Source organism: Pelodiscus sinensis, chromosome 4, assembly GCF_052426305.1.
Source record: "Pelodiscus sinensis isolate ZL-2025 chromosome 4, ASM5242630v1, whole genome shotgun sequence".
In the NCBI taxonomy this organism is placed as follows: Eukaryota; Metazoa; Chordata; order Testudines; family Trionychidae; genus Pelodiscus; species Pelodiscus sinensis.
In genome coordinates this window covers 123,829,202-123,857,167 of record NC_143055.1, presented here as the reverse complement: position 1 = coordinate 123,857,167, position 27,966 = coordinate 123,829,202, and the positions used below count along the sequence as shown (strand labels likewise).

Genomic DNA, 27,966 nt, shown 5'->3' with positions numbered 1-27,966 from the left:
CTCTCACCCTCCCTCCCTCCCTCCCTCCCCCCCCCCCCAAAAAAGGAGATACTGCATTTATAAAGTAGGAGAAAAAGGAAAGTAATCACTTCTGTATGATAGGTTTAGAGCTTTTATTTAATTAAAACAATTTCCTTTAAATTGCATTGGCAGGGGTCCAAATCCCAGCAAATTATTGAAACAACTGTTGGTGCTTCAGCCAGAACAGCAACTAAATGTATACAAAACTCTGAAATCTCATCTCCTTGAAAAAGGTATCCTTCAGCCATCACTGAGGGGATAGTTGAACTGAATGGTGGACTACAAAAACAAAACAAAATTAAAACCTGCCTGAAAAGTACTGGAAGGAAAACAAGTTACGACTGCGCATAGTAATAGTGGTTGAACAAGAAATAGATAGTAGTTTTAAAGAAATTAATGTTTCTTTCCTGAAACTACTGTGAATATTTAAGATGACATATAAAATTGTTTGCTTGTAAAATAACTGTTTGTTTAACATGTATTTTAGTTTCTGAAGTTAATGCTGTCAGTCCTCCTTCGGTATCCAGTCTTAAAGGTTAAATAGCTTTTAAAATAACTATTCATTTTCAGCTGATATAAATCATAATAACTAGATAGAGGAAATGTTAAGGCTGTACTGGCACTGTGCAACTTATAAAGCAACTTTTAATGTAACTTATCAGTACAGTTCCTTTTAATGCAAGTTTTATAGTACTATATATCTTAGCAATAATTCTGTCATACTTAGGCTCACATGGTTACTGAAGAATAACCGAAGTGCAGTAAAGAGATTGTTTTATCTAATGTGCAATTGATTACATCACTTGCCAGAAAATAGTCTGCCTTGAGAGTTGCTCAGAAAACAGAGTCTGGAATTTAGAATCTAATATATCAGGGTTACAGCTGAATTTGTACCATTACTGATTTGCTGAAAAAGAGTAAAATTAGCAGAGTTTCTAGTTAATGGCTTTAAAAAAAACTCTAATGAAATCAGAAGATCCTTGCAAGATAAAGGCATCTTTATTGTTAAGATGCCTGGGCAAACGTATCCTCTTTTGAAAGAATCCTTCTGATTTACAAAAATAAATAGCTGCATCCAGCACTAGAGTATAGATTAACCCAGCAGTTCCCAACCACCTTTCTGCAGGCCAGTGCCAGGCCGTGAACTGCTGGCTGCTGGGCCACGGCGGCTGCCGTAGCTGAATCCAACTGTTTGTGGGGGCTCACCCCAGCCCCCTGAGCCACCGCACAGCAGCCAGGCTTCAGCTCCAGCGGCCATGATTTTGCCTGCTGGTGGCATGGGAGAGAAGTGGCATTGGGAGGAGACGGAGCATGAGGTGCCTCCCTCCCTCCTCCCCACCTCTACCAATCAAGGCATGAGAAGCGCTTAGGGAGGGAGGGGGCAAGGTGGAGGGTGCACGCACACCACCAATGGCTGCTTCCCCAACGGCCACGCTCCCTAGAGGGGGCAGGCTCGCCCTGGGGAGTTTGGGAGGTGGGGTGAAGTCAAAGGGCAAAGAGGTGTTGGCTGAGGAAGTGGTGGGGTCTCAGGGTAAGAGGGTATTGGGATGGGCTGTAGGTATCAGAGGTTAAAGGGTCAAAGTACATGGGATGTAGGGCTATAGGGGTCAAAGGGTATTAGGCACTGGGGAGCAAGGGACTTGGCCGGGGCTTGGTTAAGGGGGGAGGAATGGAGCTGAGGGAGGGCAGGGGTTAGAAGTCAAAGGGCAAGAGGTGATGGGTTGCAGTGGGTCACTGGTTATGGAGTCAGGTGTGGGGCAGCTCGTGTTTCTCTCAGGGGGCAGCAGATCTGAGGGTGTCTGAGCAGGATCAGGGACCTCAGAACTTGTGGAACAGGCAGTTGCAGGGTCAGTGGGGTAGGGGCAGGGTTTGGCACAACAGGCAGTCGTGGAGCAAGGGGCACCGGGGGTAGTGGGGCAGGAGTGGTGGGGCAGGATCTGGGAAATGAGAGGTTGTTAGTTTAAGTCATGGGTCTCTGGGACACTGCGTGCCAAGGCTGGCAGCGCCAGTAGATGCAGGACAGGCTCCAGGCAAGACAGAGGTGGTTGACAAAAGGAAGTCGGCAGTGGGGTATTGGGAAGTGGGAGACGGTGGGCACTGGGGTGACAGACTTGTGAGATAATGGGGTTAGTGGGATACAGGGGATATCAGATGATGGGTTTGGCAGATTTAATAATACAGAGACCAGGGTTGGCTGGATGGGGTCAGAGGGTTCTGGAGTTGGAGGTAGAGGGATGTGCAGTGACAAGATGGGGTGAGTGGGTTGGCGGACAGGTAACATTTTATTGGCACAGTTGCATATTCAATTATTTGCATAATGAATATGGAAATATGCCAATAAAGTATTAGTGGTCTGCCAAAAGTTTATGAATGGGTTTGCCTGTCTGCAATATTAAAAAAAAAAAAAAGGTTGGGAACCACTTGATTAACCAATAGAAAAGGGTTCTCAGGTCCAGAAAAGGGATAGCAACAATCCTAGATTTTTAGATTTCACATCCCAATGATTTGATCACTGTCTAAAGTGAAATCATTCTAGATTTGTTCCTTGTGCCTTGATTTTTTTCATCTGCAAAATATTCCTGTTTCCCTCCTATATAAAGCACTTTGAGATCCTTGGATGCTGTAAGTGCTTGCTTATTAATATTTTTATTATTATTATTCCCCTGATTAGTCAGTTATCTGATTAACCAGATGCACAAAATTCCTGATGGAGGTGATGTATATGGTGGTTCTGCCATCTGTTATCAACTGCTGAGTAACTCTAGCTTAAATGAGTTTTGGTAAGACTGTAAGGATTCAGTTGAGAAATATATACTTTAACTACTCTTTCAGTAGATTTAATTAAGTATATGCAAAAACAGTTGACACTGTAAAATGGTTAACTATTTTCTAATCTTGTTTTACATAAGAGTATGTCTACACTAGCCCCCTAGTTTGAACTAGGGAGGCTAATGTAGGCATTCAAAGTTGCCTGGAATGAGGTTTAACAGGTAATTCAAACTAGGGCTTTATTTCGAACTACCGGGTCTCTGCCGCGTGTAGACACGGGCAGTTAGTCCGGACTTGTACATTTCAAAAATGGCGACCAGCTGGGAAGATGCAAATCAAACGCGGGATATTTAAATCCCGGGTTTGATTTGCAACTTTGAATGCCTACATTAGCCTCTCTAGTTCAAACTAGGGGGCTAGTGTAGACATACCCTAATATCCTCATCATGTAATAAAATCTTAGTGGAAATTAAAACACCCTTTTTTGAACAAATGGATACTATTCTTTTCCCATAATGTATGTTCAAAAATACCTTTTTTTGAACAATTGGAAACTATTCTTTTCCCATATTCATAATGCACATGAATGGCAACAAGTTTCTTTTCATGCAGCAGTGATTCTAATGTGAATAACGTTTCATTTCTTCAATCCTAATGTAAATAAGATTCTGCACTTTTAGTGCACTCTGACTATATTGATTTTTTGAGAGGTTAAAGATGAAAATCTTTAAAATTATTTGGTGCTACTTCAGAAAAGCAAATAGAGATGTTAACAAGCTTATGCTTGTAGAATTCAAAGATTTGGTTTACTTTTGAATAGAATCTGAGACCACTATATATTGGACATTTCAGGTGTTTGGTATTTTTGCCTCCTGTCCAGTAAAAAAATTCAGAGAATACCAGACTATCCACGTGAATACCGGACACCTGGCAACCTTATTCCTCCCTAGCTTCACAAATCCAGGCAGAGTTCCTCTTGGTGGTGTACACTGCTCCTCAAAGCTGTCCAGGGAGCCAATGTATACCACCAAGAGGAACTCTGCCTGGATTTGTGAAGCTAGGGAGGAATAGGGTTGCCAAGTGTCCGATATTCACGCGAACAGTCCGGTATTTTCACCTCCTGTCAGGTAAAAAAATTCAGAGAATACCAGATACCTGAGATGTCCAATATACAGTGGTCTCAGATTCTATTCAAAACTAAACAAAATGTACACTGTATATTGCTTGTTTATAATTCAAAGATTTTGTTTACTTTTGAATAGAATCCGAGACCACTGTATATTGTTTCAGGACTACATACCAATTGTATTTAGGACTAGGTAATCTGTATATTATCTGTACATAGTAAAATAGTCTTATATACGCTTATAAAAGAGAGATGTTCTAATTTCAAAATAAAGTTTCCATTCAGTGGTAATGTCAATACTAAATAGATGAGGGAACAAGTTAGTATTATATTTTTATATTTTACTATAAAACTACAGTACTGTTAAAAAATCTTCTAGAGCAAGAAATCAGCTTTAAAATCATAACACTAGCAAATTGTCTTTCAGTAGTCATTATCTGTGCTTCCCGTGTTAGTTTGTTTTAAATAATACTACTGAAACTAAGCATATGTAGGGCTCTATAACTTGAAAGTAAAATGCAACACAACCTTAAGGTTAAAAGATAGCATAGCCAAAATTATGAGCTATGGATAAATGCTAGTTCCAAAAATTATTGAAAGGAAGTAGTGTTTGGTGAAGCAGGACAGGGTGACAAAAATAATCTATGAACATTTAAATAAGGCTTTAGTAGTTAGGTAATGGTATTTTAGTAGATTCTTCCAGGAAGAAATACAGCCTTACTAGAGTTGAGTCCAAATGTATCCTCTAGGTTAAGAAAATTAAAAATTATAAAAAATAAAATGTTTGAGCTCTTATTGCAATGTTTCTAGGATGTATATTAAGTAAGTAGAATATATTGTAGCATTGAATACAGTGAATCACCTGAAGTCCATAGATCTTTATTTGCACTGTAAAAATGACAGTTACATCAAAAAATCATTTTCAGAAGCATTAATGGTTAACCACTCAATCTACCGGTGTACGTTTATCGCTTTTCAGCGTAGGACCTGATGTAGGTCTTTTCAGGATTAGGTCTTTAACTTTTAACTTGTGAAATGCCAGACATGTTTCCTCTCATTGTTCAGTGTGCCCGTGACCCTCCATGCCTTTCACATTTCTTATTAGTTCCAGTAATATAGGCATACAGCTTAGTCTAAATTTTACACCAGTGATTTCTCTTCCTTTTGCCTTTCTGTTTGGCAATGCTGTTGTAATTATCTTGTTCAACTAAACAAATATAGAAACAATGTATATACTGTAAATGGTATCATTATGTATGTTTTAATTGTTTCAGTCTTTTATTAAAGGTAGGATTGGGAAAATAAAGCTGGGACAGAAATCCTGTATAATCTGACTTTTGTCCTTTTTTTCTCTATAGCAAATACATTTATTAAAAATGTATCTTTCTGTTGTTCGAAGTAGGGTGTCAATCACTGATTTTTAACATGTTAATTTTGTATCTGTGGGGGGGGAGGGAGGAATCAGTGGGACCTGACCATGTCCAGCCAGATACAGTAGCTCAAGTGGGAGAGCTCAAGGAAGAAAGGAGCAAAGGAAAGAGGAAGTGGCTTCTATCCCAGCTCTAGCAGAGAGATAGGGGATCCTGTCCAGCTCCTCACTCTGTGGTCTGACCAGCCAGCCTCTCACTCTTGTGCCCTGTTGCCCCCAGTTGACTCCTTGCCCTGGAAACCAACCATCCTCCCCCGCCCCTCACATTCTTCCTCTCCCTTGGCTCTAGCCACTCCCATGCCCTAGAGGGAAAGAAAGTATGCTGGGAGTGGGACGATTTCTTTGTTAATGGTGTAGGTCAGGAGAAAGAAAGAGCCTGAAGCATGAGCCTGGTGTTTGAACCAAAGTTAGCAAAAGTTATACTAAGAGTAACGGACAGGCCGTGTCAAAAGCAGACGGTTGCCTGAAAGTCAGTGTCTCTCGGCAATAGAACTGCTAGCACTGCTAAAAGCACATCGAATAATGTAAATACATTCATTCCACTAGGACAGTATAAGGACACCCCAACTTAGTACATGGTAAAGTAGTTTGAAACAACAAGAGCGAAAGCATAACAATGGGTAGTGAATGTTTGGAGGAAAGTGCAGGGGGAGGTACCAGATGTGATATTAAGATGATACGTACAGTGTACATCATAGATGGTTTATCTCGGTCTATAAATGTTCGGGTACCTCTTTGGCCGGCCTAGGGAGGCAATAGTAAAATCCATAGTATTGACTGAGCTGAGTCCATTGTCACGGGTACAAACACACAGAGGCTCAGAAACCAGCTGGCTATTGATGATTATTAATGTACTTCATTCAACAATAAGCCTGGCCCCTGAGTGCCTTCGTATCTTATCTAAGTCTGTAGACTTTGGGGGCTCTTGTGAAGTCAATTATGCCAGCTACCTGCCCAAAGCTGGCATCATCTACTAAGGAAGCGTACAAAAAGGCACAGAGCTGAACGTTTATCATCACAGAGTAGGAGATCTGTCAGGACACCACACCAGTCAACCCTAAATTTACTACAGCACTGTCCTGACCTACTACAAATGTTAGTCTTGTTATCATGGGCAATAATTTATACGCTAAGAAAAAGTGGTATAAGAATGTAAAATGCAGTATAACTTGCACACTAGTTTTTGCAAATAAGGTGTTTCTGATGTATTCTTACAGATGAGCCATAGTATGGCTGATAAAAAAATGATAGATAATGCACTTATTTGCACAGCAGTTGCTTGACTCCTTGCAGCAAAAGTTTCCTTTGGGTTGCTACAGCATTGCAGTGAGACATTTGGAGGCGGTTTCTGGTGGCAAAATGGCCAACTTGATAACATCCTTTGTGCTCTGCTTCCAGTATTCCTGATTCTCTGTACTGCTAACATTCTCTGCTCTCAGTATGGCTGTGTCTAGACTGGCAAGTTTTTCCGCAAAATCATCTGCTTTTGCGGAAAAACTTGCCAGCGGTCTGCACTGGCCACTTGAATTTCCGGAAAAGCACTGACGATCTCATGTAAGATCGTCAGTGCTTTTCCGGAAATACTATGCTGCACCCGTTCGGGCAAAAGTCTTTTTCCGAAAAACTTTTGTGCAAAAGGGCCAGTGTAAACAGCACAGTACTGTTTTCCGCAAAAAAGCCCCGATCGCGAAAATGGTGATCGGGGCTTTTTTGCGGAAAACCGCGTCTAGATTGGCCACGGACGCTTTTCCTCAAAAAGTGCTTTTGCGGAAAAGCATCCTGACAATCTAGACGTGCTTTTCACGGAAAACTTTTCCGTTAAAAGCATTTTCAGAAATCATGCCAGTGTAGACGTAGCCTATCTGTTCTGCCAGCTGGTCATAAAGTCTCTCTGAACCGTTTAGCTATAAGACAAAAACAAGTGTGGCTGCAGCACTGCACTGAGAGGGAGGCATATGCTCTCTGCTGAACGTTGCTAAACAAAGCCAGTAGCTCCGCTTTCTTCTTTTAGGGTGTCTACACTACAGAGTTTTGTTGGAAAAATGGCCGTTTTCTGACAAAACCTGAGTTATGTCCACAGTGCAATTGCGTTCTTCCGAAAGTAAATCGGCATTGGCAATCCTCTTTCTACATGGAAGAAGCCTTTTTCCGAAAGAGCTTTTTTGGAAAAAGGCACGTGTGGACGGGGAAGAGGGCGTTCTTTTCGAAGACGAGGAAAGAGGAAAAAGCATAGGTGGCCCGGTGGCCACTCCATCCATAGTAATCACAGCTTAAATGCGACATAGCTTCCATTCAGTGTGGATGCTCTTTTTCGAAAAAGCAGACAGCTTTTTCAATGCACTTTTGTGCATGGACGCTCTCTTTCGGAAGAAGTTTTTTCAGAAGAGCTATTCTGAAAAAAGCCTGCAGTCTAGACATAGCCTTAGTGTCCCTATGGGTGCTCTACTGTAGGGCTTTGTCTACACTGCAGGTTTTTGCACAAGAAGGCTTTTGTGGAAGACATCGTTCGCAAAAACTTCCTGCGCAAAAGCTCATCCACACCTCAAAAGCACATCACAATGTGCTTTTGTGTAAGAGAGCATTCACACTGCATGGATACTCTTGCACAAGAAAGTTCTATCAGAACACCTGTGCTTTTTGTGATAAGCTCTTTTTGCTCAAGAAACACCTGTTGAGCGTCCACACACACTTTTTGCACAAGAACTCTTGCGCAAAAAGGAGTTATGCCGCTAGAAGGAGTTTTACCTGCACTGTAAAAAGCCCTCTGTTTTGTCGATTGACTGTAGATTTTCTTGTGCAAATACGCGCTTGAGGTGTGTGTGGATGCTCTGGGGGGTTTTGCGCAAGAGGGCCAGTGTAGACAGCAACGTTATAATGTTTTGCGCAAGAAAGCCCCATGGCTAAAATGGCCATCGGAGCTTTCTTATGCAAGAGAGCGTCGATACTGGCACGGATGCTTTTGCGCAAAAGCAAATCTTTTGCGCAAAGGCACATGCCAGTATAGACGCTTTCTTGCACAAATACTTTTAACGGAAAAACTTTTCCGTTAAAAGTATTTGTGCAAAATCATGCCAGTCTAGACACAGCCCTTTTGTCCAGATTTCCAGCTTTTACAAAAACTGTCTTCTCTATGTAAAATGGACACTAGATAGCTAAATAGGCTCAGGTATCCAGGTTTTGCAGCATCCTCTTGGTATAAATTCGCAAAGCTGCCGTGAGGCTATAGACAACACCTTCATAATACACTGGAAGCCTCCTTTGGCAGGCAGATGAGACAGAAATCATCTTCCTAGAATTTTTTTTTCTTCATAATCAGCCCTACAGCCGTTCATTGGTTACTGTTTCCCAGAGACACTGGGTGATGCTGGGCTGCAGAATGGAAATTTGCTACTTCTAACTTCCTCTCTGTTAGCAACATCTCATGGCCCAAAGATTAAATACTAAAGTGGGACTGTTCCCTTTTATCCTGGTCTAAAGTACATAATTATCTCTAAGATATTTGTTAATAGGGATATGCAAGTTCTGTATCAGAATCCTAGGGCTGGAGAAGACCCCAGAAGGTCGAGTCTAGCTCTCTGCCCAAAGCAGGATCAACAACAACTAAATCATCCCAGCCAGGGCTTTGTCAAGCTGGTACTTAAAAACCTCTAGGGGTGGAGATTCCACCACCTCCCTAGGTAACACATTCCAGTGCTTCACCACCTTCCTAGTGAAAGAGTTTTTTCTAATATCCAACCTAGACCTCCCCCACTGTAACTAAGCCCATTGCTCCTTGTTCTGCCATCTGTCACTACTGAGAACAGCCTCTCTCCGTCCTCTTTGGAACCTCCCTTCAGGCAGTTGAAGGCTGCTATCAAATCCCCCCTCACTCCTCTCTTCTGCAGACTAAAGAAGCGCAAATTCCTCCACCTCTCCTCATAGGTCATGTGCTCCAGCCCCCTAATCATTTTGGTTGCCCTCCGCTGAACCCTCTTCAATGCATCCACATCCTTTCTAAAGTGGGGGCCCCAGAACTGGACACAATACTCCAGGTATGGCCTCACCAGTGCCAAATAAACGGGAATAACTTCTCTAGATCTGCTGGCATTACTCCTCCTAATGCACCCCAATATGCCATTAGCCTTCTCGTCTACAAGGGCACACTGTAGACTCATATCCAACTTCTCATCCACTGTAGCCCCCAAGTCCTTTTCTGCTGAACTGCTACTTAGCCATTTGGTCCCCAGCCTGTAACAATGCTTGGGATTCTTCCATCTCAAGCACAGGACTCTACACTTGTCCTTGTTGAACAAAACCGGCCCTAGAATCAATCCTTGGGGCACTCCACTTGAAACCGACCACTAATCAGACATCAAGTTGTTGGGTCCCACAATCTAGCCAGCTTTCTATCCATCTTCCAGTCCATTTATTCAATCCATACTTCCTTAACTTGCTGGCAAGAATATTGTGAAAGACCGCATTAAAAGCTTTGCTAAAATAAAAATATATCACATCCACTGATTTCCCCATGTCCACAGAGCCAGTTATCTTATCATAGAAGTTAATCAGATTGGTCAGGTATGACTTACCCTTGGTGAATCCATGTTGACTGTTCCTGATCACTTTCCCCTCTTCCAAGTGCTTCAAAATGGATTCCTTTGGGAACCCCTCCTCCTTTTGGAATAACTCCTCTGGGAACAAGGAAGAGCAGAGGAAACATGACCAAACCACTGATACATTTCCAAAGGTGCAGATAGAGGAGAATATCCCAGAAGTGCAGAACTATGGGAGATCCCATTGGCAGAAAGGCATTATAGGTAAGAAATGTTCTGTTCCTCTCTGCAAGATCCATTATTTCCTGACAAATGCTAGTAATGCAGTACCAGATCTGGCATCACTGCACGTGTGTTGGAGGCAGCCAGCTATTAGGCAGAGTTGGAACACTTAATCCTGTGAGCAAGTTTTAAGGGATAGCATGTAACTACGAGTAAGTTCGTTGATGAAACATGAGCTCACCTTCCAGCAAACTGTTACTGATATAATTGTTGGGGGAAAAGGGATATTCCAAAGGTTAGACTTTCAGCAGAACCTCTCACAAGCTAAGACAGGATTGAATTTTGCTTGTGGGAGGAGGTTAAGTTAAAATTTAATTTTTCCCCCTCCAATATTCCGTAAGGAACTAGGCTTAGTCATTCCCTTCTCAGTGTTTCCTACATTATTGCGATATACTGTTATTCCCATCACAGCCAATCATCGGGATTTCAAGAACTATGATAGCTGTAGAACAAAATACATGGCCTTTGTGTTCTTTTAGCATTTGTAAATTACAGTACTCACATTTGGAGAACAAATCAAATATGAAGGGTACTAACTTTTTTTTGTAAAGAAAGTATTCACCTGCAACCATTGCTTTCTTATTCAAATTCTTTTAAGAGAAATGCAAAACAGCTTTTTGGTGGTAAATAGCAGGTATTTATTTTAAATGAAAAAAAAAAATACTTAAGTACCTGAACTATTGCATTTAATCATGTATTGTAATTGTGTTACTCTACCTTTTTGCATTGGAGACAAATATACAATGAACATTCAGATATCACAGATTGCACACTAGATAGTAATTCTTCAGGCCTTTTACATAACCACCAAAAACAGATACTGGATTCTGCAATATAGTACAAAATTCCACACTCCAGTCCTAGCCAGTTATCTTCAATTTACTCCTGTTGCTGTACAAATAAGTGGCCATTTACTAGGGCTTACAGGTTAACAAGACAAAAAAAATATACATTGCACTGACACAAAAAGTCAGCTGTGTTAATAGTCATGCAACAAGTAACCAAACTTGCTGAAATTAAAAATACTTTCTAAAAACAGTTTTAACTGCATAAATATTTTGTACACAGTTCATTTACTGAAACAAAAGGAGTTTTTAAATGATACAAAGCAAAAATAAGTTTCTACCAATTTTATACATAAGAAAGTGCAAAATAACTTATCTAGAGTGTTTTGCCATTGAATGTGGTTTGGAGGCAGCCAAATTCACCTTCATAAGTATGACATGACAGTTGCACACCACATACAAGTGTTAGAGTACAAGAACAAGGCCCGCGAAGACGTGAGGTACTTGCAGAAAATATAAACTGCTAATGTTAGTGTACGTCTGTGTTTTTGCTCTAATAAATTTGTATATGGCCAATGAAGCCATTTGGAGAAACCAAAGTAGGTTTGTGCATTAAAAGCTAAAAAAGAAAAGACTACCCACAATTGAATAAAAGAGTTGCCCTCAGCACCAGTTGCCAGAGGAAATAGGATGAGATGGTGTTAGTATTCCACCACCTCAACACAAGACATTGTTTTGGAAAATTGTTTTATATACAGTGCAGGAGAGAAATTTCAACCGGAGGAATGGGTTTTATTGGTTTACTAAATCCAAGTTACGATTAAAAGGTATAGTACGCAGTTGGGGGGGTGAGGGGGGAGGAGGAGAGGAAGGTAGATGACCTTGATTTTGAGCGCAGTGCCAACTGTAAAAAGTGTAGAATAACACTGGTACAATGCATCTATAATTGAACACAGTTAATGTTCACAGTGGAAGTCCTGCAGTTCTACTTCAGCATAAGTTCTATATGCAGCTTTTATTTTAGTGGCAATATTAGATTCAATCACCATTTCTATGAGAAGCTTCTTGTTTCCAAGGGTTTATTGTGTGGGCTGTAAAAATTAATTTGGAGCGCAGATAGTGAGGTTTTAGCCCACTGGAAACAAGGGGAAAAGATTTCAGTGGACTTAAGTGCATTTAATGATTTTAAAGATGACACTCTGCAGGTCATAAACCCATGATCTGGATTACAGTGCTAAAGCATCAGAGAGAGCAGTAGGTAGGCTCTGTATGCACATTTTTTTAAAGATAAATTTGTCGTGCTGGCCATGCGAGGCAGCTAATGGCTTTAACTGGTCTAAACAAACCTGCATTTACTCACTCATTATGGGAGAGCTCTTAAAAAAAGCCTTTTGGTTCTTTTGGGGCCAAAATAGGAATTGTATCTAATAGTTACAGTCCATCACATATTTAAACAAATATATATCAAAATACCCATTTAACTGTCAGTGCATTCCAGGGTAAATAGTAAAATAACACAAATCAACAAAAGGTAGGTGCTTCAGTTAGTACTTGACTCTTTTGGGAAATCTCCTACCATCATAGAGGTTAATAGTTTCAATGGTGCAAATTATGGGTTGTATTTGCTTTAGTTATTAAATATCGTGACCAGATTATGCTGTCACACCAATATAAATTAAGGTAATTCCATTGTTCCACACATATCCACTGATGCAAGTTTGGCCCTTTAATTGGGTCACATGCTTACCATTGTTTAAAAGTATTACCAGTTTGTGAATACACGTAAATCTAGACCAGCTTCATCACCCATTTACAAAATACACACACACATACACTTTAAAAAACAACAACCAGAAAGTATAATCAACGGGCCTATCTTTTGCAACTGTTCCAGTCATGGTGGATGCCAGTGTCTGTCCCATATGTGGTGCAAATAAATTACTGACTAAAAATACTGCATTTAAACTCATTAAAACTTAATGGAAATCTTATCAATCACTATCTCGTCACTGAATGGTGAAGACTTAAAAGCAGTTCTGATATTAATATTTCCAGTTGTTCAGCAAGGATTATTTTCAGTAGAATAGTGCCAAAGAGCCACATACTAAGTTGTATGCAAGAAGTTGATGTTGAGTTACATGCAAGCCAATTTCTATTAATTTAAGAAGATAAAAGATGGTTCTTGCATTGCATGAATCAGCTGCTAACTATAATAAATAATGAACAAAATAGCAGCTGTAACATACATATAAAAGAGGCCTTATTAAATATGAACAATGAGGTGGTAAATAGCTAGATATAAAAAGCAACTACAGAGTGTATAATTTAGTTCCTAGTTATTTTACAATTAGAATAAAATATTGCAAGTCTTATTCCCCTAAAAAGTTTTCCTTTGAAAAAAATCCATGTCATTTCTACAAATAGCCTTGTTTAATTTAGGATATTGTGGGCAAATGAAAGAACAAACATGCACAGACTGAATTTTAAACAAAAATACAAATAATGCCATTTGAGTTTTTTAAACATTCATATTTAAGTTGATAGATGAGATTAAGATGTCACACAAAGTATAGTGGTTAGTCTGAAGTCCCATGTAACAGGCAGTTAAGTTCATATTTTGATAAAAAGGCCATTATACTTATTTACACTATACACAGTTGCTTGCGAAGAAGGCAGATTTATAACTATGTTCTAAAAAGCCTTCCCCCCAATAATGATGTCTAGCTCTACAAAACAAGATAAGAACAGATGATTAAGTGAGTGAGGATTTTCTTTTGATAGCCATATTAATAGGAAGATTTGGGTATTTAAAGTTTTACTGTATATGTGACTACCAATCTTGTCTTTCTGGTGCTTGCTGTTCATTTAAATATTTGTTAGCTTTATAACGTCAATCAACATAAATGAAATCAATGATCCCTTTTTTTTTCAGTGCTTAACACAGTACAAAGATAAATGTAAACGGACAATATTCTAATCCCTTCCAAATTTGCTGCACAATTCTGGAATTAATTCAAGGAGTTATTGTGGGGCTGAACGAGGATCCTGCAAGGTTTGGTCTTCAGTCTCATCAATTTTTAGGCCCCTCCTCAAAACCTCTCTCATGCTGCAGGTTGTAGTAACAGTTCTGACAGACTCTCACAGGTGATGATATTTTCAAACGCTTGATTTCAGACTGAAATCGACTGCACCTAAAAGAGGGAAATAAAATTGTAATTGTGTTCCTCTCCTAACCCGCTCTCTTATTTATAGTCCACAAATATTTTGCAGTTAGCCATTTTAGAGACTCAAAGAAAAGCTGGAGGGAGCAGGTGGCGGGAGAGGGGGAAGGAGGGGAGGAGGAAAAATCCCTATCTTAAAAAAATGCCATGATTAGAAATTTAGCACGATTGCATTGGGAATAGAATAGCTGGAATTTTTGCCTGTCTGTTTAGTGATGGTACAAAACCACTAAGAATAATTTTAATAAGCACCAGTCCAAAGCTTTTGTATAGATATACACTGTGTCCATATTCAAGAGCTGCATGACTTTGTGCCTATTTTAGAAAAATATTTTAAATCATATTCCAATACATGGCTTAAGTGCTCCAAATATGGAGTTAATATAGTACTAACTATATTAACTAGGGTAACTAGTTGAAAAAAAAAAGCTTCAGAGGGATAGCCGAGTTAGTCTGTAACAGGAAAAACTTAAACTAATAGTCTGGTAGCACTTTAAAGACTAAGAGAACACGTAGATGGTATCATGAGCTTTCATGGGCACAGCCCACTTCTCGGATGACCAGTCATCTGAAGAAGTGGGCTGTGCCCCCGAAAGCTCATGATACCATTTACATGTTTTGTTAGTCTTTAAAATGCTACTAGACTAATTTACTGGTTTTTTTATTTGAAAAAAATAGTTTCCACAATGCTCTGAGTCTAGAAGCTCATCACTTAGTTATTCCGCCATGTCTGTTGGATGTAGGTTGGATTTAAAATTGATAGTTCCGTTTTTAATCAAGAGGCTACTGCTGCATTTTTGGCTTTAAGAAGCTGAATGGGCCTACTGTTCTCAAAGTATTTCCATTAAATTGTGATATTTTTAGTGTTTTCATTAACAGTATTATTAAGAAACATACATTTTCACTTTTCTAAAACTCTCCTGCTTTGTACAATGAAAAGTCCAAGGAAAACAAATGACTGCTTACTTCTGACAGAAGAGTTGTCCACAGTTTCTACAGTGATGACGTCTTTCAGTGAGAGAAAATCGGACTGAACAGCCTGAACAGCTGTCTCCTCCTTCATCTTTTACCCAGTGGTCAGCTGCAGACCGGCCAGGTTGGTCACTCACAGACCAGCTGAACACTCTTCCTCGACCATCACCTACTAGAATCCTGCTATGATCCCTGAAAGAAACATGAATGAACATTCAAGCCACAACACACCAGGTTTGTTCACCATTACAATATCATAACTAGTTTTTGGCTTAACTGGGGATGATCAGACCATCACATATATGCTGTACATGTCCGTGACTTGTTCATATCAAATGTTAAACTGAGACCAGAGGTGAACACAAACTAGCCTAGTCTTACTGGAGAAAACAATTATGACAGGGCATAACTAAAAGCTGTAGTAGTAATTAATCAGGTTTTCAGCCATATGTTTTTTATTTAGAATAAATCAGTTCCAAATGCTGATGTTCTGCCAGGCTTTCACCATATCTTAAAAAGTAGCGGAATGTAGCCTCTCCCCTCATACACGCACCCAAACTCATCCATTTTTTAAAAAACACTGTAAGCAACTGTGTTTGAATACTCACTTTGAAATGCCCAGTGCTGTGATCTCTGCAGGATGTGCATTGTCTTTGCGATCAAATGCCGTGTGCATAGTTAGTTTGCTTCTAAATACTAACTGACGCTCCCATCTGTATCCTAGAAGTGGACAGGAAAAAAAAGTTATCTTGCTATTGGGTTGTCATCACACACCTGACTGTATCCTCTCCCCATGTGGTTAGGGGGAAGGAACAATCTCTCTCTGGAGCCACCCTCCCCCACCCCAGCAGTGTCTCTCCCATACAGGCCTGTGCTTATACAGCCTGTTGATACTGTTGACATTTTAAACTATTTCACTGCACATAAGAAAAGAGCGGAAGTGCCCTACTGTAGAGCTTTGCACCAAAGGGAAAGGAGGAGATGCAAAGGTCCAGACCAAGAAATGACACTGACATAGAGGAGATGTGAATTAAGATACACAGTTGGGCCCCATTAGCACATTAGCCTTGACTGATTTCACTTTTTCTAGAAGATGGACTCAGCCTTTAACAATTTGGGAAGCAGTGCTTTGCATGAAGAGCTGGAACAACATGCACCTTAATATACTACAAGTGACGCCCTTTACTGTCAATTTTGGAATTATGACTAACCAACCAGAAAACAAAATTAATGACTTCTGTCTGCAAAACTTTCAGAGTTTAACAACGCAGTGCCTAATGCAGTAGAGACAGATATTTACTGTCCTGAGTTACTTAAGGGAGAGAGAATGTGCTTCTCAGTTCCAGTACCTGGCTTAAGTTTGCTGTAGTGCCGTACTTCTGCATGGTTTGGATGGCTAACGGGAGCATGGGGATGCACTTTATTTTGCCCCTCAGAATAGTTCACAAAGATAAAGCCGTCTTTCTCATCCAAGCTGAGCTGGTCTGACCAACGTCTTGAGTCATCGGAGCCGCTGTCTGCTGACCAAACTGCTGCTGCTCTGCTTGATACAGGTCTGTGGCTGGTGTTGTTTGGTTGTGTCTCCTGTGGTTTAGTGTTCTGACTGACACACTGATCATCTGCTTCAGAATCACTGCTGTCCTCATCTTGGGCTTCCTGCCCTATTTTACATAGAAGAGAATAGAAAAAGTTAGCACAATAAATATAATGATACCTCATTTTCTTTCCTTTTACAAAGCTGCATTGCTTCACCATCTACAGAAAAACCTAGTGGGTGTAACAGGAGTCATTCCTGTAACCATAGACAGGAATATCATCAAATCAATGCAGGGAGTTAGCTGTAGGATCCATACCAGTATCAGTGGCTATCACACTACTAATCTGTGTTCCACTGAAGACTACACTCCGCTGTGTTCCTGGAAATACCACTTCTCATTCTCTGGAGAGATTGCATAGGATTTTCAAACATGCCTAGTTGATTTCCAGTGGTATGTGTGGTCTTAAATCTCTTAAATGATTTGGAAAATTCTACTAATTTCTTTCCCTGGATTTCTACACCAAGTTGTAAAATGTAGTTATACTCTTCTAAATCTAATTCTCATCCCGTTCCAGAGGGAGGCTGCAGGGTTCAAGCTGTGTTAAGGAGGACATTGTTCTTTAGTATCACTATCATTTTGTGAGCCTCTTGTGTGAGAGAGGAAAAAACGTTTCCTGCCTTTTGTAACTGTTCTTTGTGATTTGCTGCTCAAGTACATTCCAATAGAGGCTTCGGGGGTAGCCAAGTTAGTATGTACAGAATAAACAACAAATGATGCCATCTATATGTTTTGTTAGCACTTTATAGACTACCAGACCATTTGTTGTTTATTCCAATAGAGGTGTGTGTGTGTGCTGTGTACATGATAGAACATTTTTCCCTTAGCAGTACCCATCAGGTTGGCTGAGGAGTCCCCTGGCATGGTGCCTTCATAGCGTGATATACAGGACACTGGCAATTCCCCGCCCTCTCAGTTCCTTCTTATCCAAATCCTCTGACAAAGGGGAAGTAGATGGGATCCGGAATGAATAGGAGAAATACATCTCAAAGAACAACAGGCACGAAAGTGCATCCCAGCTCACCTGCAGTTTCCATGGAGGTTGCCTGGCTGGGGGTGCACGAAGAGGTACTTGTACCCTTGTGTAGCACAAAGCACCTCTTAATGCCCTTAGCCGTGGGTGGTGTGGATGCTGGGATTTGCAAACAACACCTTAGTGGTGCACGATTGGTCTTTTAGTTATTAGTGATTACACCACTCTTGAGGGACCCTGTGGAGCAAGATATCCATCATGGGGTCGGAGTCCTCTATGATCTCCACCTGCAACTGCAGGTTTTATGCCACATGCTGAAGGTGGTTTAGTGACCCTTGTTGTCCGTAGCAGGGAGCGTCATGACAGAGGTGCCAGCTACTGCCTCATCTGGGGATGCCCATGGGAGGGAGAGCTCATGGCCTTTCTGCTCCTGGGAGGGGGATTCAGGTCTTGCTTACTGGTTTGCGGCCACCTCTGGTGCCACACTCGGTGCTATGAGAGGGTGTCTCAGTGCCATATGTACTGGTGGTTGGCACCTGTTCCTTCAGGGAACTGTGTTGATCCTGGGTGGCAGATGGCAGAATGTGGACAGGCTTGGTGGTAGGCCCATGGGATCCAAAAGAGTAATTGAATTGGTGCTTGTCACTGCTGCAGACAGGATGGCATTGGTGCCGGCACATCCCGTGGGCTACAGCCCCGGGAGCAATTGTGGGACCAGCTTCACCCAGATGCTGAGGACTCCTTGCCTGAATCCAACAAATACTCAGAACGCAAGGTGGTAGGGCTGGAGAGCGGAATCGCAGCAGCATTGCTGCATCATCATAGGCTTACCCTGGTGCTGGACTGCCCGGGCACAGATGTTGCTAAGGAGGTTGCTGTGGACGATGCAGTCAGGGCCGGCTGTGCCAGTGACTGCGATGGTGCCAGCACCTGTGCTGATGCTAAAGACGACAGCTGTGTCATCAACTACCATGTCAGGGATTGCACGGCAAGGATGATAAGATCCCTGGCAGCCTCAAAAGGTGTCTGGTGTGGAGGGGAGGAGAAGTCCAATTCCTCCTCCAACTCCTCCCTACTATGGGAGACAACCAGTGGTAGACTTGACAAACTCCATGGTGGGTCCAGAGTTGGTGGTGCTGGAATTTGCTGCCCTGTCTTTGGGTGCTCCAACCTAGGACGCATCCTGCTAGCAAACTTCAGAGGACGTTTGGCTAGGGACTGGCTTTTGTCTTCTTACATGGCACCGGGGAGCAGGAACAGTGCCCTATGCTCGCACCTTCCTGCAGCTGAGACCAGTGCTGTGGTCCCTCAAGGCATCTTTACGTGGCACCAAGGGATCGATCCTGCACCAAGGCAAGTGCGCTGTTCACCACTAGAAGCAGTGCCAACTCCGGCACTGGTTGAGAGCATAAGTAAGAGCTTCTGATGATGGTCCTGATTTTTTAGTCTGAGGCCTGAAACGCTTGTAATTACAGCACTTATCAATTTGATGGCCCTCTCCATGGCACTCGAGGCATGAAGAGTGTGGCTCACTTTTGGGCATAGGATTCCCACAGTTCTCACAAGATTTGAACCCCTGAGATTGTGGCATGCTCTAGTTACGGAAACTATAAACTGGGGAGCAGGAATCTCCCAGGCTAAGTACCTACCTACACAACTATAAATTAAACTGTAAGTTAACTGTGAATGACTGACTAACAGAAGATACCACAAACACACTTGCAAAGCAAGAGCACGAAGACATTCCAACAGCCAGTACTGGTGGTAAGAAGGAACCAAGAGGGTGGGGGGTTGCAGTGTCCAGTAAGTGCCAGGAAGGTGCCACACTAGAGGGATCCACAGCTGACCTGACTGGCACCACAAAGGGAAAAATTCTCCAACGATCATGCACATGGCACATGTATTGGAATGCATGTGAGCGATCACTTGAAAAATGTATTTTCCCATTCTATCGTTGTAGCATGAAAGCAGCAACCACTTCTTAGCAGAACATGCACCACTCTAACCCTTAACTGTACAGTTCTAAATTTTGTACTAAAAAAATTCATAATGATTGATGTAAAAAACCTGGGCGATAATGTCTGTAGTTTGCAGCTGGCATGATACAGAGCTAAAGTGAAGTAAAGTTTTAAAATCAGTATTAAAAAAACCATATTTGAGATACCAGCTACCTCATTTTATTTCGGTGGGCTGTGTTTGTAGCATTCTTTAATAATCACAATAAATGCTATGCACTGTTGTATAATTAGGGTGAGAAGTTAATGGAAAACATATATGGATATGATACAATTCTGGTAGGTAAATTGTCAGTTTAATAAACAACCCCTGACAATTACTTTCAATTCAGATTTGTTCAGTAGTCCCTTAGGAGCACTTACAGCTAGACACCAAAGTTACTTTTATACAAGGGGTAATTAGAATAAGATGTCTTGTGAGATCAAATTTAATATTTATTTTGAATATGGAAATGAAAAGATAGCTCTATAGAAAATGACCATATTTAGCACTGAATTCATCATAGAGACAAGAACAGTATCTCCTCCATAAAACATAAGTGCTAAAAAAAACTTGTCAGAGGACGTTTGGCTAGGGGCTGTCGTCTGCCTTCTTCTTACACCGATTTTAAAAAGATACTGAGAAAATTAAACAAAACAAAAGCAAAGCACCTATTTGTGCTTCTGGACAATCCTCTTGCATTTCCAAGATCTCCACAGGCTCTGGAGCTGGTGTTTCCGGTACTTGCAAAAACTCCATCCGCCAGAACTTTGAGGTGGGAGGAGGAGACAGAGGAAGAGAAGCATAAGATAAACATCAATTAGATTTTTATCAGCTGCCTATAAAATATTTTATGAACTAAGCCAGGCTACCAGAGCTGTATAGTCACACCACTCATCATCATTTACAATGGAAATCCCCTTTTTAGGGAGGTAAGGTTACAACAGTAGGTTCTCACCTCTGGAAATCAAACCCAGATCAGAAATAAATTTTGCAGCATCAGCCCAGCCCTCATGATAAAGCCTTATCAATGGCTCAATGTCTGGCTGGCAGTTGGTTTCTAGTGGAGTGCCCCAAGGATCGGTTCTAGGGCTAGTTTTGTTCAACATCTTTATTAATTACCTGGATGAGGGGATGGATTGCACCCTCAGCAAGTTTGCAGATGACACTAAGCTAGGGGGAGAGGTAGATATGTTGGAGAGTAGGGATGGAGTCAAGAGTGACCTAGACAAATTGGAGAACTGGGCCAAAAGAAATCTGATGAGGTTCAACAAGGACAAGTGCAGTGTCTTGCACTTGGGATGGAAGAATCCCAAGCACTGTTACAGGCTAGGGACAGACTGGCTAAGCAGGAGTTCGGCAGAAAAGGACCTGGGGATAACAGTGGATGAGAAGCTGGATGTGAGTCAATAGTGTGCCCTGGTAGCAAAGAAGGCTAATGGGCATATTAGGGTGCATTAGAAGCAGCATTAGGAGGAGCACTGCCAGCATATCTAGAGAAGTTATTATTCCCCGTTATTTGGCACTGGTGAGGCCACATCTGGAGTATTGCGTCCAGTTCTGGAGCCCCCACCATAGAAAGGATGTGATGCATTAGAGAGGGTTCAGTGGAGGGAGACCAAAATGATTAGAGAGCTGGAGCACATGACCTACGAGGAGAGGTGGAGGGATTTGGGCTTATTTAGTCTGCAGAAGCGAAGAGTGAGGGGGATTTGGTAGCAGCCTTCAACTTCCTGAAGGGAGGTTCCAAAGAGGACGGAGAGAGGCTGTTCACAGTAGTGACGCATGGTAGAACAAGGAGCAATGGTCTCAAGTTGCAGTGGGGGAGGTCTAGGTTAATATTAGGAAAAACTATTTCACTAGGACGGTGGTGTAGCACTGGAATGGGTTACCTAGGGAGGTGGTAGAATCTCCATCCCTAGAGGTTTTTAAGTCTCGGCTTGACAAAGCCCTGGCTGGGTTGATTTAGTTGGGATTGGTCCTGCTTTGGGCAGGAGGCTGGACTTGATGACCTCCTGAGGTCTCTTCCAGCCCTAGAATTCTACAAAAGCCACCTCCTATGTCAATTTGACATTAGCAGGGTCAGGAATGGAACAGAACAGCACTGTTGCAAGTGGAGATACAATGATGCTACTTGATCTCTCCTTTTCTTCTGTGAGAAAAACTGACCTGCTGAAGGCTTGCAGAATAAAATTAGGGAACTGAAAGTAATTCAGTAACCAAAACAGACAGGAAAGGGGTGCAAATTTAAATGCACAATCAGCTATCAATAACACACACATCAAAAAACAGAAGAGGTAAAAATTCACGAGTCCAGAAAGGGCTCTCTCTCTGTGCCATTTATAGTTATATTTTCTCTGTAACTCTGATATTATTTTAAATCCCTGGATGACTCCTAGTACGAGCACCTAAAGCAGAGACTCCTGCTACTTACTCGGACCACTCCATCTGAATGTCCTGTCACTATGACATTCTGGGTATCCCACTCGTTCATCTCAGACACACAGCAGCATAGGATTTGCTGGCTCCGTCCAGTGAAAGTGTTCACGCTCACAACTGGGTTTCCATTAATACTCCACACGTGGATGTAAGTGCCAGCACATGACACAATGTCACCCTGACAAAGGAAACAAAACCCAAAGTCTTTACATTTCAGTCTGGATTTTGGGCATTTACAAAAATAATTCAGAGGACAAGGTTTTTTTAAAATGGATGCTTAAAATTTAGGTTGCTAATCTGTATTTAGACATCGGAAGGAGGTTACCTCATTTAACATCTAGCAGGCCACTGATTAGATGCTTAAATACAGGCTTAGGGAGCCTAACTTTAGGCATCCATTTTTGAAAGCCTTTGTCAGAGAAATACAAACCTAACAGACCTACAATATGCAGTTGTTGGTTTGTTCTCAAGCCCATCATCTTCCATGGCAGGACTATTCACAACAGCACACATTCAGTACTTTGTTACCCTTTCTTTATGGTTGTATATGCTCCCGTCACTACACAAGTGTTCTTCTTTTGGACTACACTGATTCATAAGCACTTCACATTTTCAGTGTGGAGTACTAGTCTCATTAGGCCGTATGGAAGCATCCAGTTACATGGCTTTTGGGTGTAAGTTGTACAAATATTTCAAAATCCACTGAAGAGTTTGATACTTACTTCTGTTTGAACAATATATGGTTCTGCTTAAAATATGTAACAGTATAAAAAGGACTTAAACCAACAATGCTGTAGATATGTATATGCTTTGGAACTCTTGTATGCATGTATTCAAATAAAATGAATTAAAGAAGAATTTGGATTGATGTATGAGAAAGCCTTTGTTATTTTGTAAGAAAATTTTTTTAGGAAAACCTTTGGAAAATCTTAATGTTTAAATTTTTGAACATGAATCATACAGTTTATTGGTTCTTACCGTTAACTCATTTATACAAAGTGCTGAAACTGGAGCCCTGTGACCTCGGAGCTGTGTTAGAAATGATAATTTGTTTAAATCCCATATGATGCAGGTACGATCACGTGATCCACTCACAATTATGTGATAAGCCAGTGATGCTGTTGCGCATGTGACAGTATCAGTATGACCAAGCAACGCCTAAGAACAAAACCAAACAAAAATCACTGACCATTTTAAAATCAAGATTGGATGTTTTTTCTAAAAGATCTGTTCTAGGGATTATTTTGGGGAAATTTCTATGGCCTATGTTAAACAGGAGGTCAGATTAGATGTTGGTCAGATTAATTGGACCCTTCTGATCTTAGTATCTATGAGGAGGAGCACAGGTATAATTGCAAATACAGGAATTCATTATACTACATCAATTAATATAAATGGAAAGGAGACAGTTTATTTAGAGAAACTGGGACTTTCAAAAAGCAAATGATGCACGTTTAAGATAAAAATGGATTTTAGCTAAAAGAAGTATTTAAAAAGTTTTAGTATACGGTAAGCCAAGAACCCTAACATTATGATAATGTTATTCAGTTTCTTACACAACTGCTTTTAGTACAGGCTCAACACATGATACTAGGCTATTTTCACACACCGTTTGATGATTTGGTTCACCTAGGAACTGCTCAAAGTATCGCATAATACTCAGTAGAGAGCAGCTTATTGCACATATTGCATATACACAATGTGAGCGCATTCTTAAAAAAAAAAAAACCCACCAGCAACATATTCAGTTTGTAGAGATCTTGTGCAATAACCTTTCATAACCAATTACAGTTCCTAACAGAGACACAAAAGAAAACTCTAGGGAGTTTATGAACACATTTCTTTCTTTTTGTTTTACTACTTTACAAAAGTTTGACCCTTTCTGCTTCCTCCAAGCCTATATAGCTTCAGTGTGCATTCCAGTGGCCATTTAAAATTCATGTCCTATAGTACAGTTCAATTGTAAATATTAGATAGCTCCATATTTAATTTTTATATTAAAAATTAGTTAAAAAAAGACTTTGGGCCATTAACCGTGACTGAAAAAGAAGTTTGCAAATTGGAAGCAGGGATCCAGCCTTTACATTTTATAGGTGCAAGAGCCCGAGAACAGCTCTTGAATCAGGTTTTTAAGTAATAGAAAAGCTGCCTTTTCAGTTAACTAAGTGCTCTGGTTTGATACATCCTGGAGCAGCAGAAACCAGAGGAAAGATTATATTTTCCTGTGGGGATGACAGCTGTGCACCGCAGTCATCACAAAAGTGGCACAATGTCTGCTCAGGATATGGCTTTGGAAAATTAGTTACACACTATATATAATCTAGTAGCAAATGAAAGTTTAAGTAACTTGTGTATTTGCTTTCATAAGTTAGTTAAACTGTTCCTCATGAGATACTCCTGGTTATTAAGGTGAGTTACCTAGAACTCTGAAATGTAATTTGTACATTTGGGAGTTGATTCAGAGATAAAGGAGACTTCATACTAACTTAGTTATCCTCGTCTTAGTATCAGAGGGGTAGCCATGTTAGTCTGAATCTGCATAAACAACGAGGAGTCCTGTGGCACCTAATAGATTAACAGATTTATTGGAGCATAAGCTTTCGTGGGCAAAGACGAAGTAGGTCTTTGCCCATGAAAGTTTATGCTCCAATAAATCTGTTGGTCTATAAGGTGCCACAGGACTCCTCGTTGTCTAGTCTTAGTATGTTATCCAAAAAGTGATGTGCTGAGGCAGCAAAGCAAGAAGGAACATAAAACTTTTCTAAGCAAATATACCCCATTCCCTGAATACTACACTAACAGGACTGGCTGGTTTTTGCTCTGAACATTGTTATTTTCAGTTAAGCAGAAAGTGTCAACTTTTGAAGAGAAGGGGTGAAAGATTTCAATAAAAGGGGTCTGACAAATGGGAGTGGAGAGTCTGTGAAGCTGGAAGTTGCTGGATGGATGCTATATGTGCCAATGGGATAGTATCTCAGAGAAGTGTGATTTTGTTCTCTCCCTGCCCCTAGGAACACTTTCCAGTGACAAAATCCCTTCACATTTTCACACATACCCTTAAAATACTTCTCTTTCTCCCTCTCTTAACAGCAGGCCACTGTCTCAGCTCCAGAGTGATTTTAAGTTCCCATCAAAAGCAAAATCCTTCCTCAGTTTTAATCAGTGCCTTTAGAATGGTAATCTGTTTAGTCCAGGGATGGGCCTGTCAGTGAGCAAGATTCAGTCCGCCTAGCTCTTTGATCCGGCTCACGCATCAGTTCCGTAACGTGTTGCCTTGGAGCCGGGATGAGCCCTTTCAACTATGAGCCCCTTAAATAGAAGCAGTTGAAAAGGCTCATAGCTCCCGGCCCCATTGTTAGCACATTACCTGGGAACCAGGGACAAGCGAGCCTTCTCAACTGCTTCTATTAAAGGGGCTCATGCCTTACCCACAGCTGCCAGGCAAAGCACTAGCAGCGAGGCCGGGAGCAGCGAGCCCTTTAAATAGCAAGAGTTGAAAGGGCTCACAGCTCCTGCCCCCACTATTGTGATACTTGGGAGTGCAGGGGAGGCTCAAGCCCTTTTAAATCCTGCAATTTAAAGGCCCCACCCCTATTGCCTGAGGTCCCGCCCCTTCTGGGGCAGCCCATGATGACTTCAAAAATTTCTGAAGTGGCCCCCCCTTCAAAAATTATTGTCCATCCCTGGTTTAGTCAGAATTCTATGGTGCTATGCAACCACTGTATCCCCCCCTTCCTCCTCTGACATTGGAACACAATTTTATTTATTTTTACCTGTTTCAGAGTGAGCGTTTTAGCTTTTTCTTTGGATGTGCCCATCTCCCACACACAAACCACCGTGCTTATTCCTCCAGTGATGACCAGTTTGGGGTTTGGACAGATTGCACATAGAATCTGTCCCCATTCTGACAAACATTCATAAACAATCACTGCCTACAAAATAAAAAATGAAGGCAAAAAGTGAAGAAGACATACATCTAAGTTTTGCAAGTTTGTTGGTGTTGGCATTAGTCTTTTTAAGAAAGCTAATCTGTTCTTCACCAATAACTGAGCTCAAAAGAAAAATATATAAAAATAACTTTAGTAAAAAAAATCCCACATTTACATATTTTGAATGTCAAGAAACAAAAACGCAATTTACAACTGTTTGTTTAGGATTTGAGATTAATCTACACTAAATGTTTATCATGCAATTAAATTGAAAACACTGCCAAAGTATACAGTGAGAACATTACAGATTTTGTTCCTGATGACCACTGGCATTTGCAGTTAAAACAATTGGTTTTTCTTCTTTGAAATACCCTCTGATACTGCTGCAATTCCTAGGCTAGTAGAAATTATCAAGCAATACTGACCACTTCTCCAGTAGTATACGAAAGGGTTGTTTTTGGCAGAAAGAGGCCTGAACAAGTATCAGGCACACTTGAACATTGAGAAATCTGGATCTTCACCTGGATTTTATAGATCAGGTTTCTCGCCACCACCAAATTCTGCATCTATATTATTACATCTGTATTATTTTTACATATTATGCTAGGTACTCACTAAGATATAACAGTCCTTGCCCCAAAGAGCTAACAATCTAGAAGATGACACAAAATATGTGTATAAAAAAAAGGCGAAACAACAACAACAACAAAATTGGACGTGTACAATTCTTAAGCCAGTCAGGAGCATCAGTTGCATCTCACCACTTGCCTAACCTTAGCAGGTTGAAGTTTTCTCCAGAGCGTGTTACATTACTCTGTTTGAAGGTAATGGGAATAAGAATTCAATGAAAAGCAAGTCTGATCTTCAATTTTTGGCCTCTAGTTTACTCAGGAGAAAGTGTTTCTCCTTTGGGGGCTTTCACTCTACTAGCTTCAGTGCCAACCTCTGCCACAAGATGGAGTCACACCAGATACAGCAGATTTATTCAGAAGGGTAGCTGGGTTACTCCGTATTTGCAAAAACAAGGAGTCCTATGGCATTTTAGAGATTTATTGTTATTTACTGATTTATTGTTGTTTTTGTAGATTTGCTGTAGAAACCCTGAAGTTCAAGAGGTTAACTCGATTTTCCTACTATTCTTCAGGTAAAGACTTCAGCATAAATACTAATAAAGCAGACACCGTAGACACAATTCTTTTCCTTGTATGCACAATATATTTTCAAAGTCAGATTCTAGTAGAGAACACATATCAGAACATCAAAACACTTAGAATTCTGTTCACAAACCTTGTCCGACTCGTACGTTCCCAGTCTACAGCTGAGGTCCGCGTAGCCCCAGGCAAAAGTTTTATTCCAGGTAGGTGGAATGAGAACCTTATTCTGCTCTACTGCTAGAATGCCTTTATCTGTGCACACTATCTGTCCCACAGGTTCCTTGAGTTCTGAACAATAAACATAAAACACGTTGTTACTGCAAATGCACAATCATTACGTAACACACACCGTATAATATTGTTTCTCATTATGTGGCAGCCCATGCTTTCACAGAACAAATACCATTATGCACCACTATATAACTCTCACTGTAAACGGTAACAATGTCACTTGTACTGCAACTCTCATAGCAAAAGACTGTCAGTATCTGGACAGATCTCTTAGAGACACTTAGATCCTGCACTTCCATAGTTGGCACTCTTCCCTCTGAATCAGTTATGGGAAACCGTGTTGCTGAAAATGCTGCTTTTCAGACAAAACCCAGAAGTAAGAGCCTGAATAACTGTGGTCACTGAAGAGAACATTAAATTTTTATACAGCAAAAACACCGATTCTAAAATCTAGGGATGTAAAATCCTGTGTAATTGGTCAACTCGTTAAACATGAAGCTTACTTCATGTTTA

General features: G+C 40.9%; 2 protein-coding genes across 11 annotated transcripts in view; one reads left to right on the top strand and one right to left on the bottom strand.

Annotated features, from left to right (window-relative positions):
- CDS1 (CDP-diacylglycerol synthase 1) overlaps window positions 1-5,245 on the top strand; it is a 78,279-nt gene extending 73,034 nt beyond the window's left edge. Inside the window, exon 13 of the mRNA XM_075929530.2 lies at window positions 154-5,245. Coding sequence (XP_075785645.2) covers window positions 154-283 — 130 coding nt within the window. The 3' untranslated portion in view covers window positions 284-5,245. The remainder of the gene's footprint in view (window positions 1-153) is intronic.
- A 5,528-nt stretch (window positions 5,246-10,773) lies between these two features.
- WDFY3 (WD repeat and FYVE domain containing 3) overlaps window positions 10,774-27,966 on the bottom strand; it is a 314,732-nt gene continuing 297,539 nt past the window's right edge. For all 10 annotated transcript variants that reach the window (XM_075929522.2, XM_075929521.2, XM_075929520.2 and 7 more), the window contains 9 exons: window positions 27,356-27,510; window positions 25,913-26,071; window positions 23,118-23,297; window positions 22,135-22,317; window positions 20,372-20,468; window positions 16,487-16,798; window positions 15,746-15,857; window positions 15,132-15,329; window positions 10,774-14,135 (listed from right to left, as the gene is read on the bottom strand). In XM_075929522.2, the coding sequence (XP_075785637.2) occupies window positions 14,015-14,135; window positions 15,132-15,329; window positions 15,746-15,857; window positions 16,487-16,798; window positions 20,372-20,468; window positions 22,135-22,317; window positions 23,118-23,297; window positions 25,913-26,071; window positions 27,356-27,510 (1,517 nt within the window). In that variant the 3' untranslated portion in view covers window positions 10,774-14,014. The remainder of the gene's footprint in view (window positions 14,136-15,131; window positions 15,330-15,745; window positions 15,858-16,486; window positions 16,799-20,371; window positions 20,469-22,134; window positions 22,318-23,117; window positions 23,298-25,912; window positions 26,072-27,355; window positions 27,511-27,966) is intronic.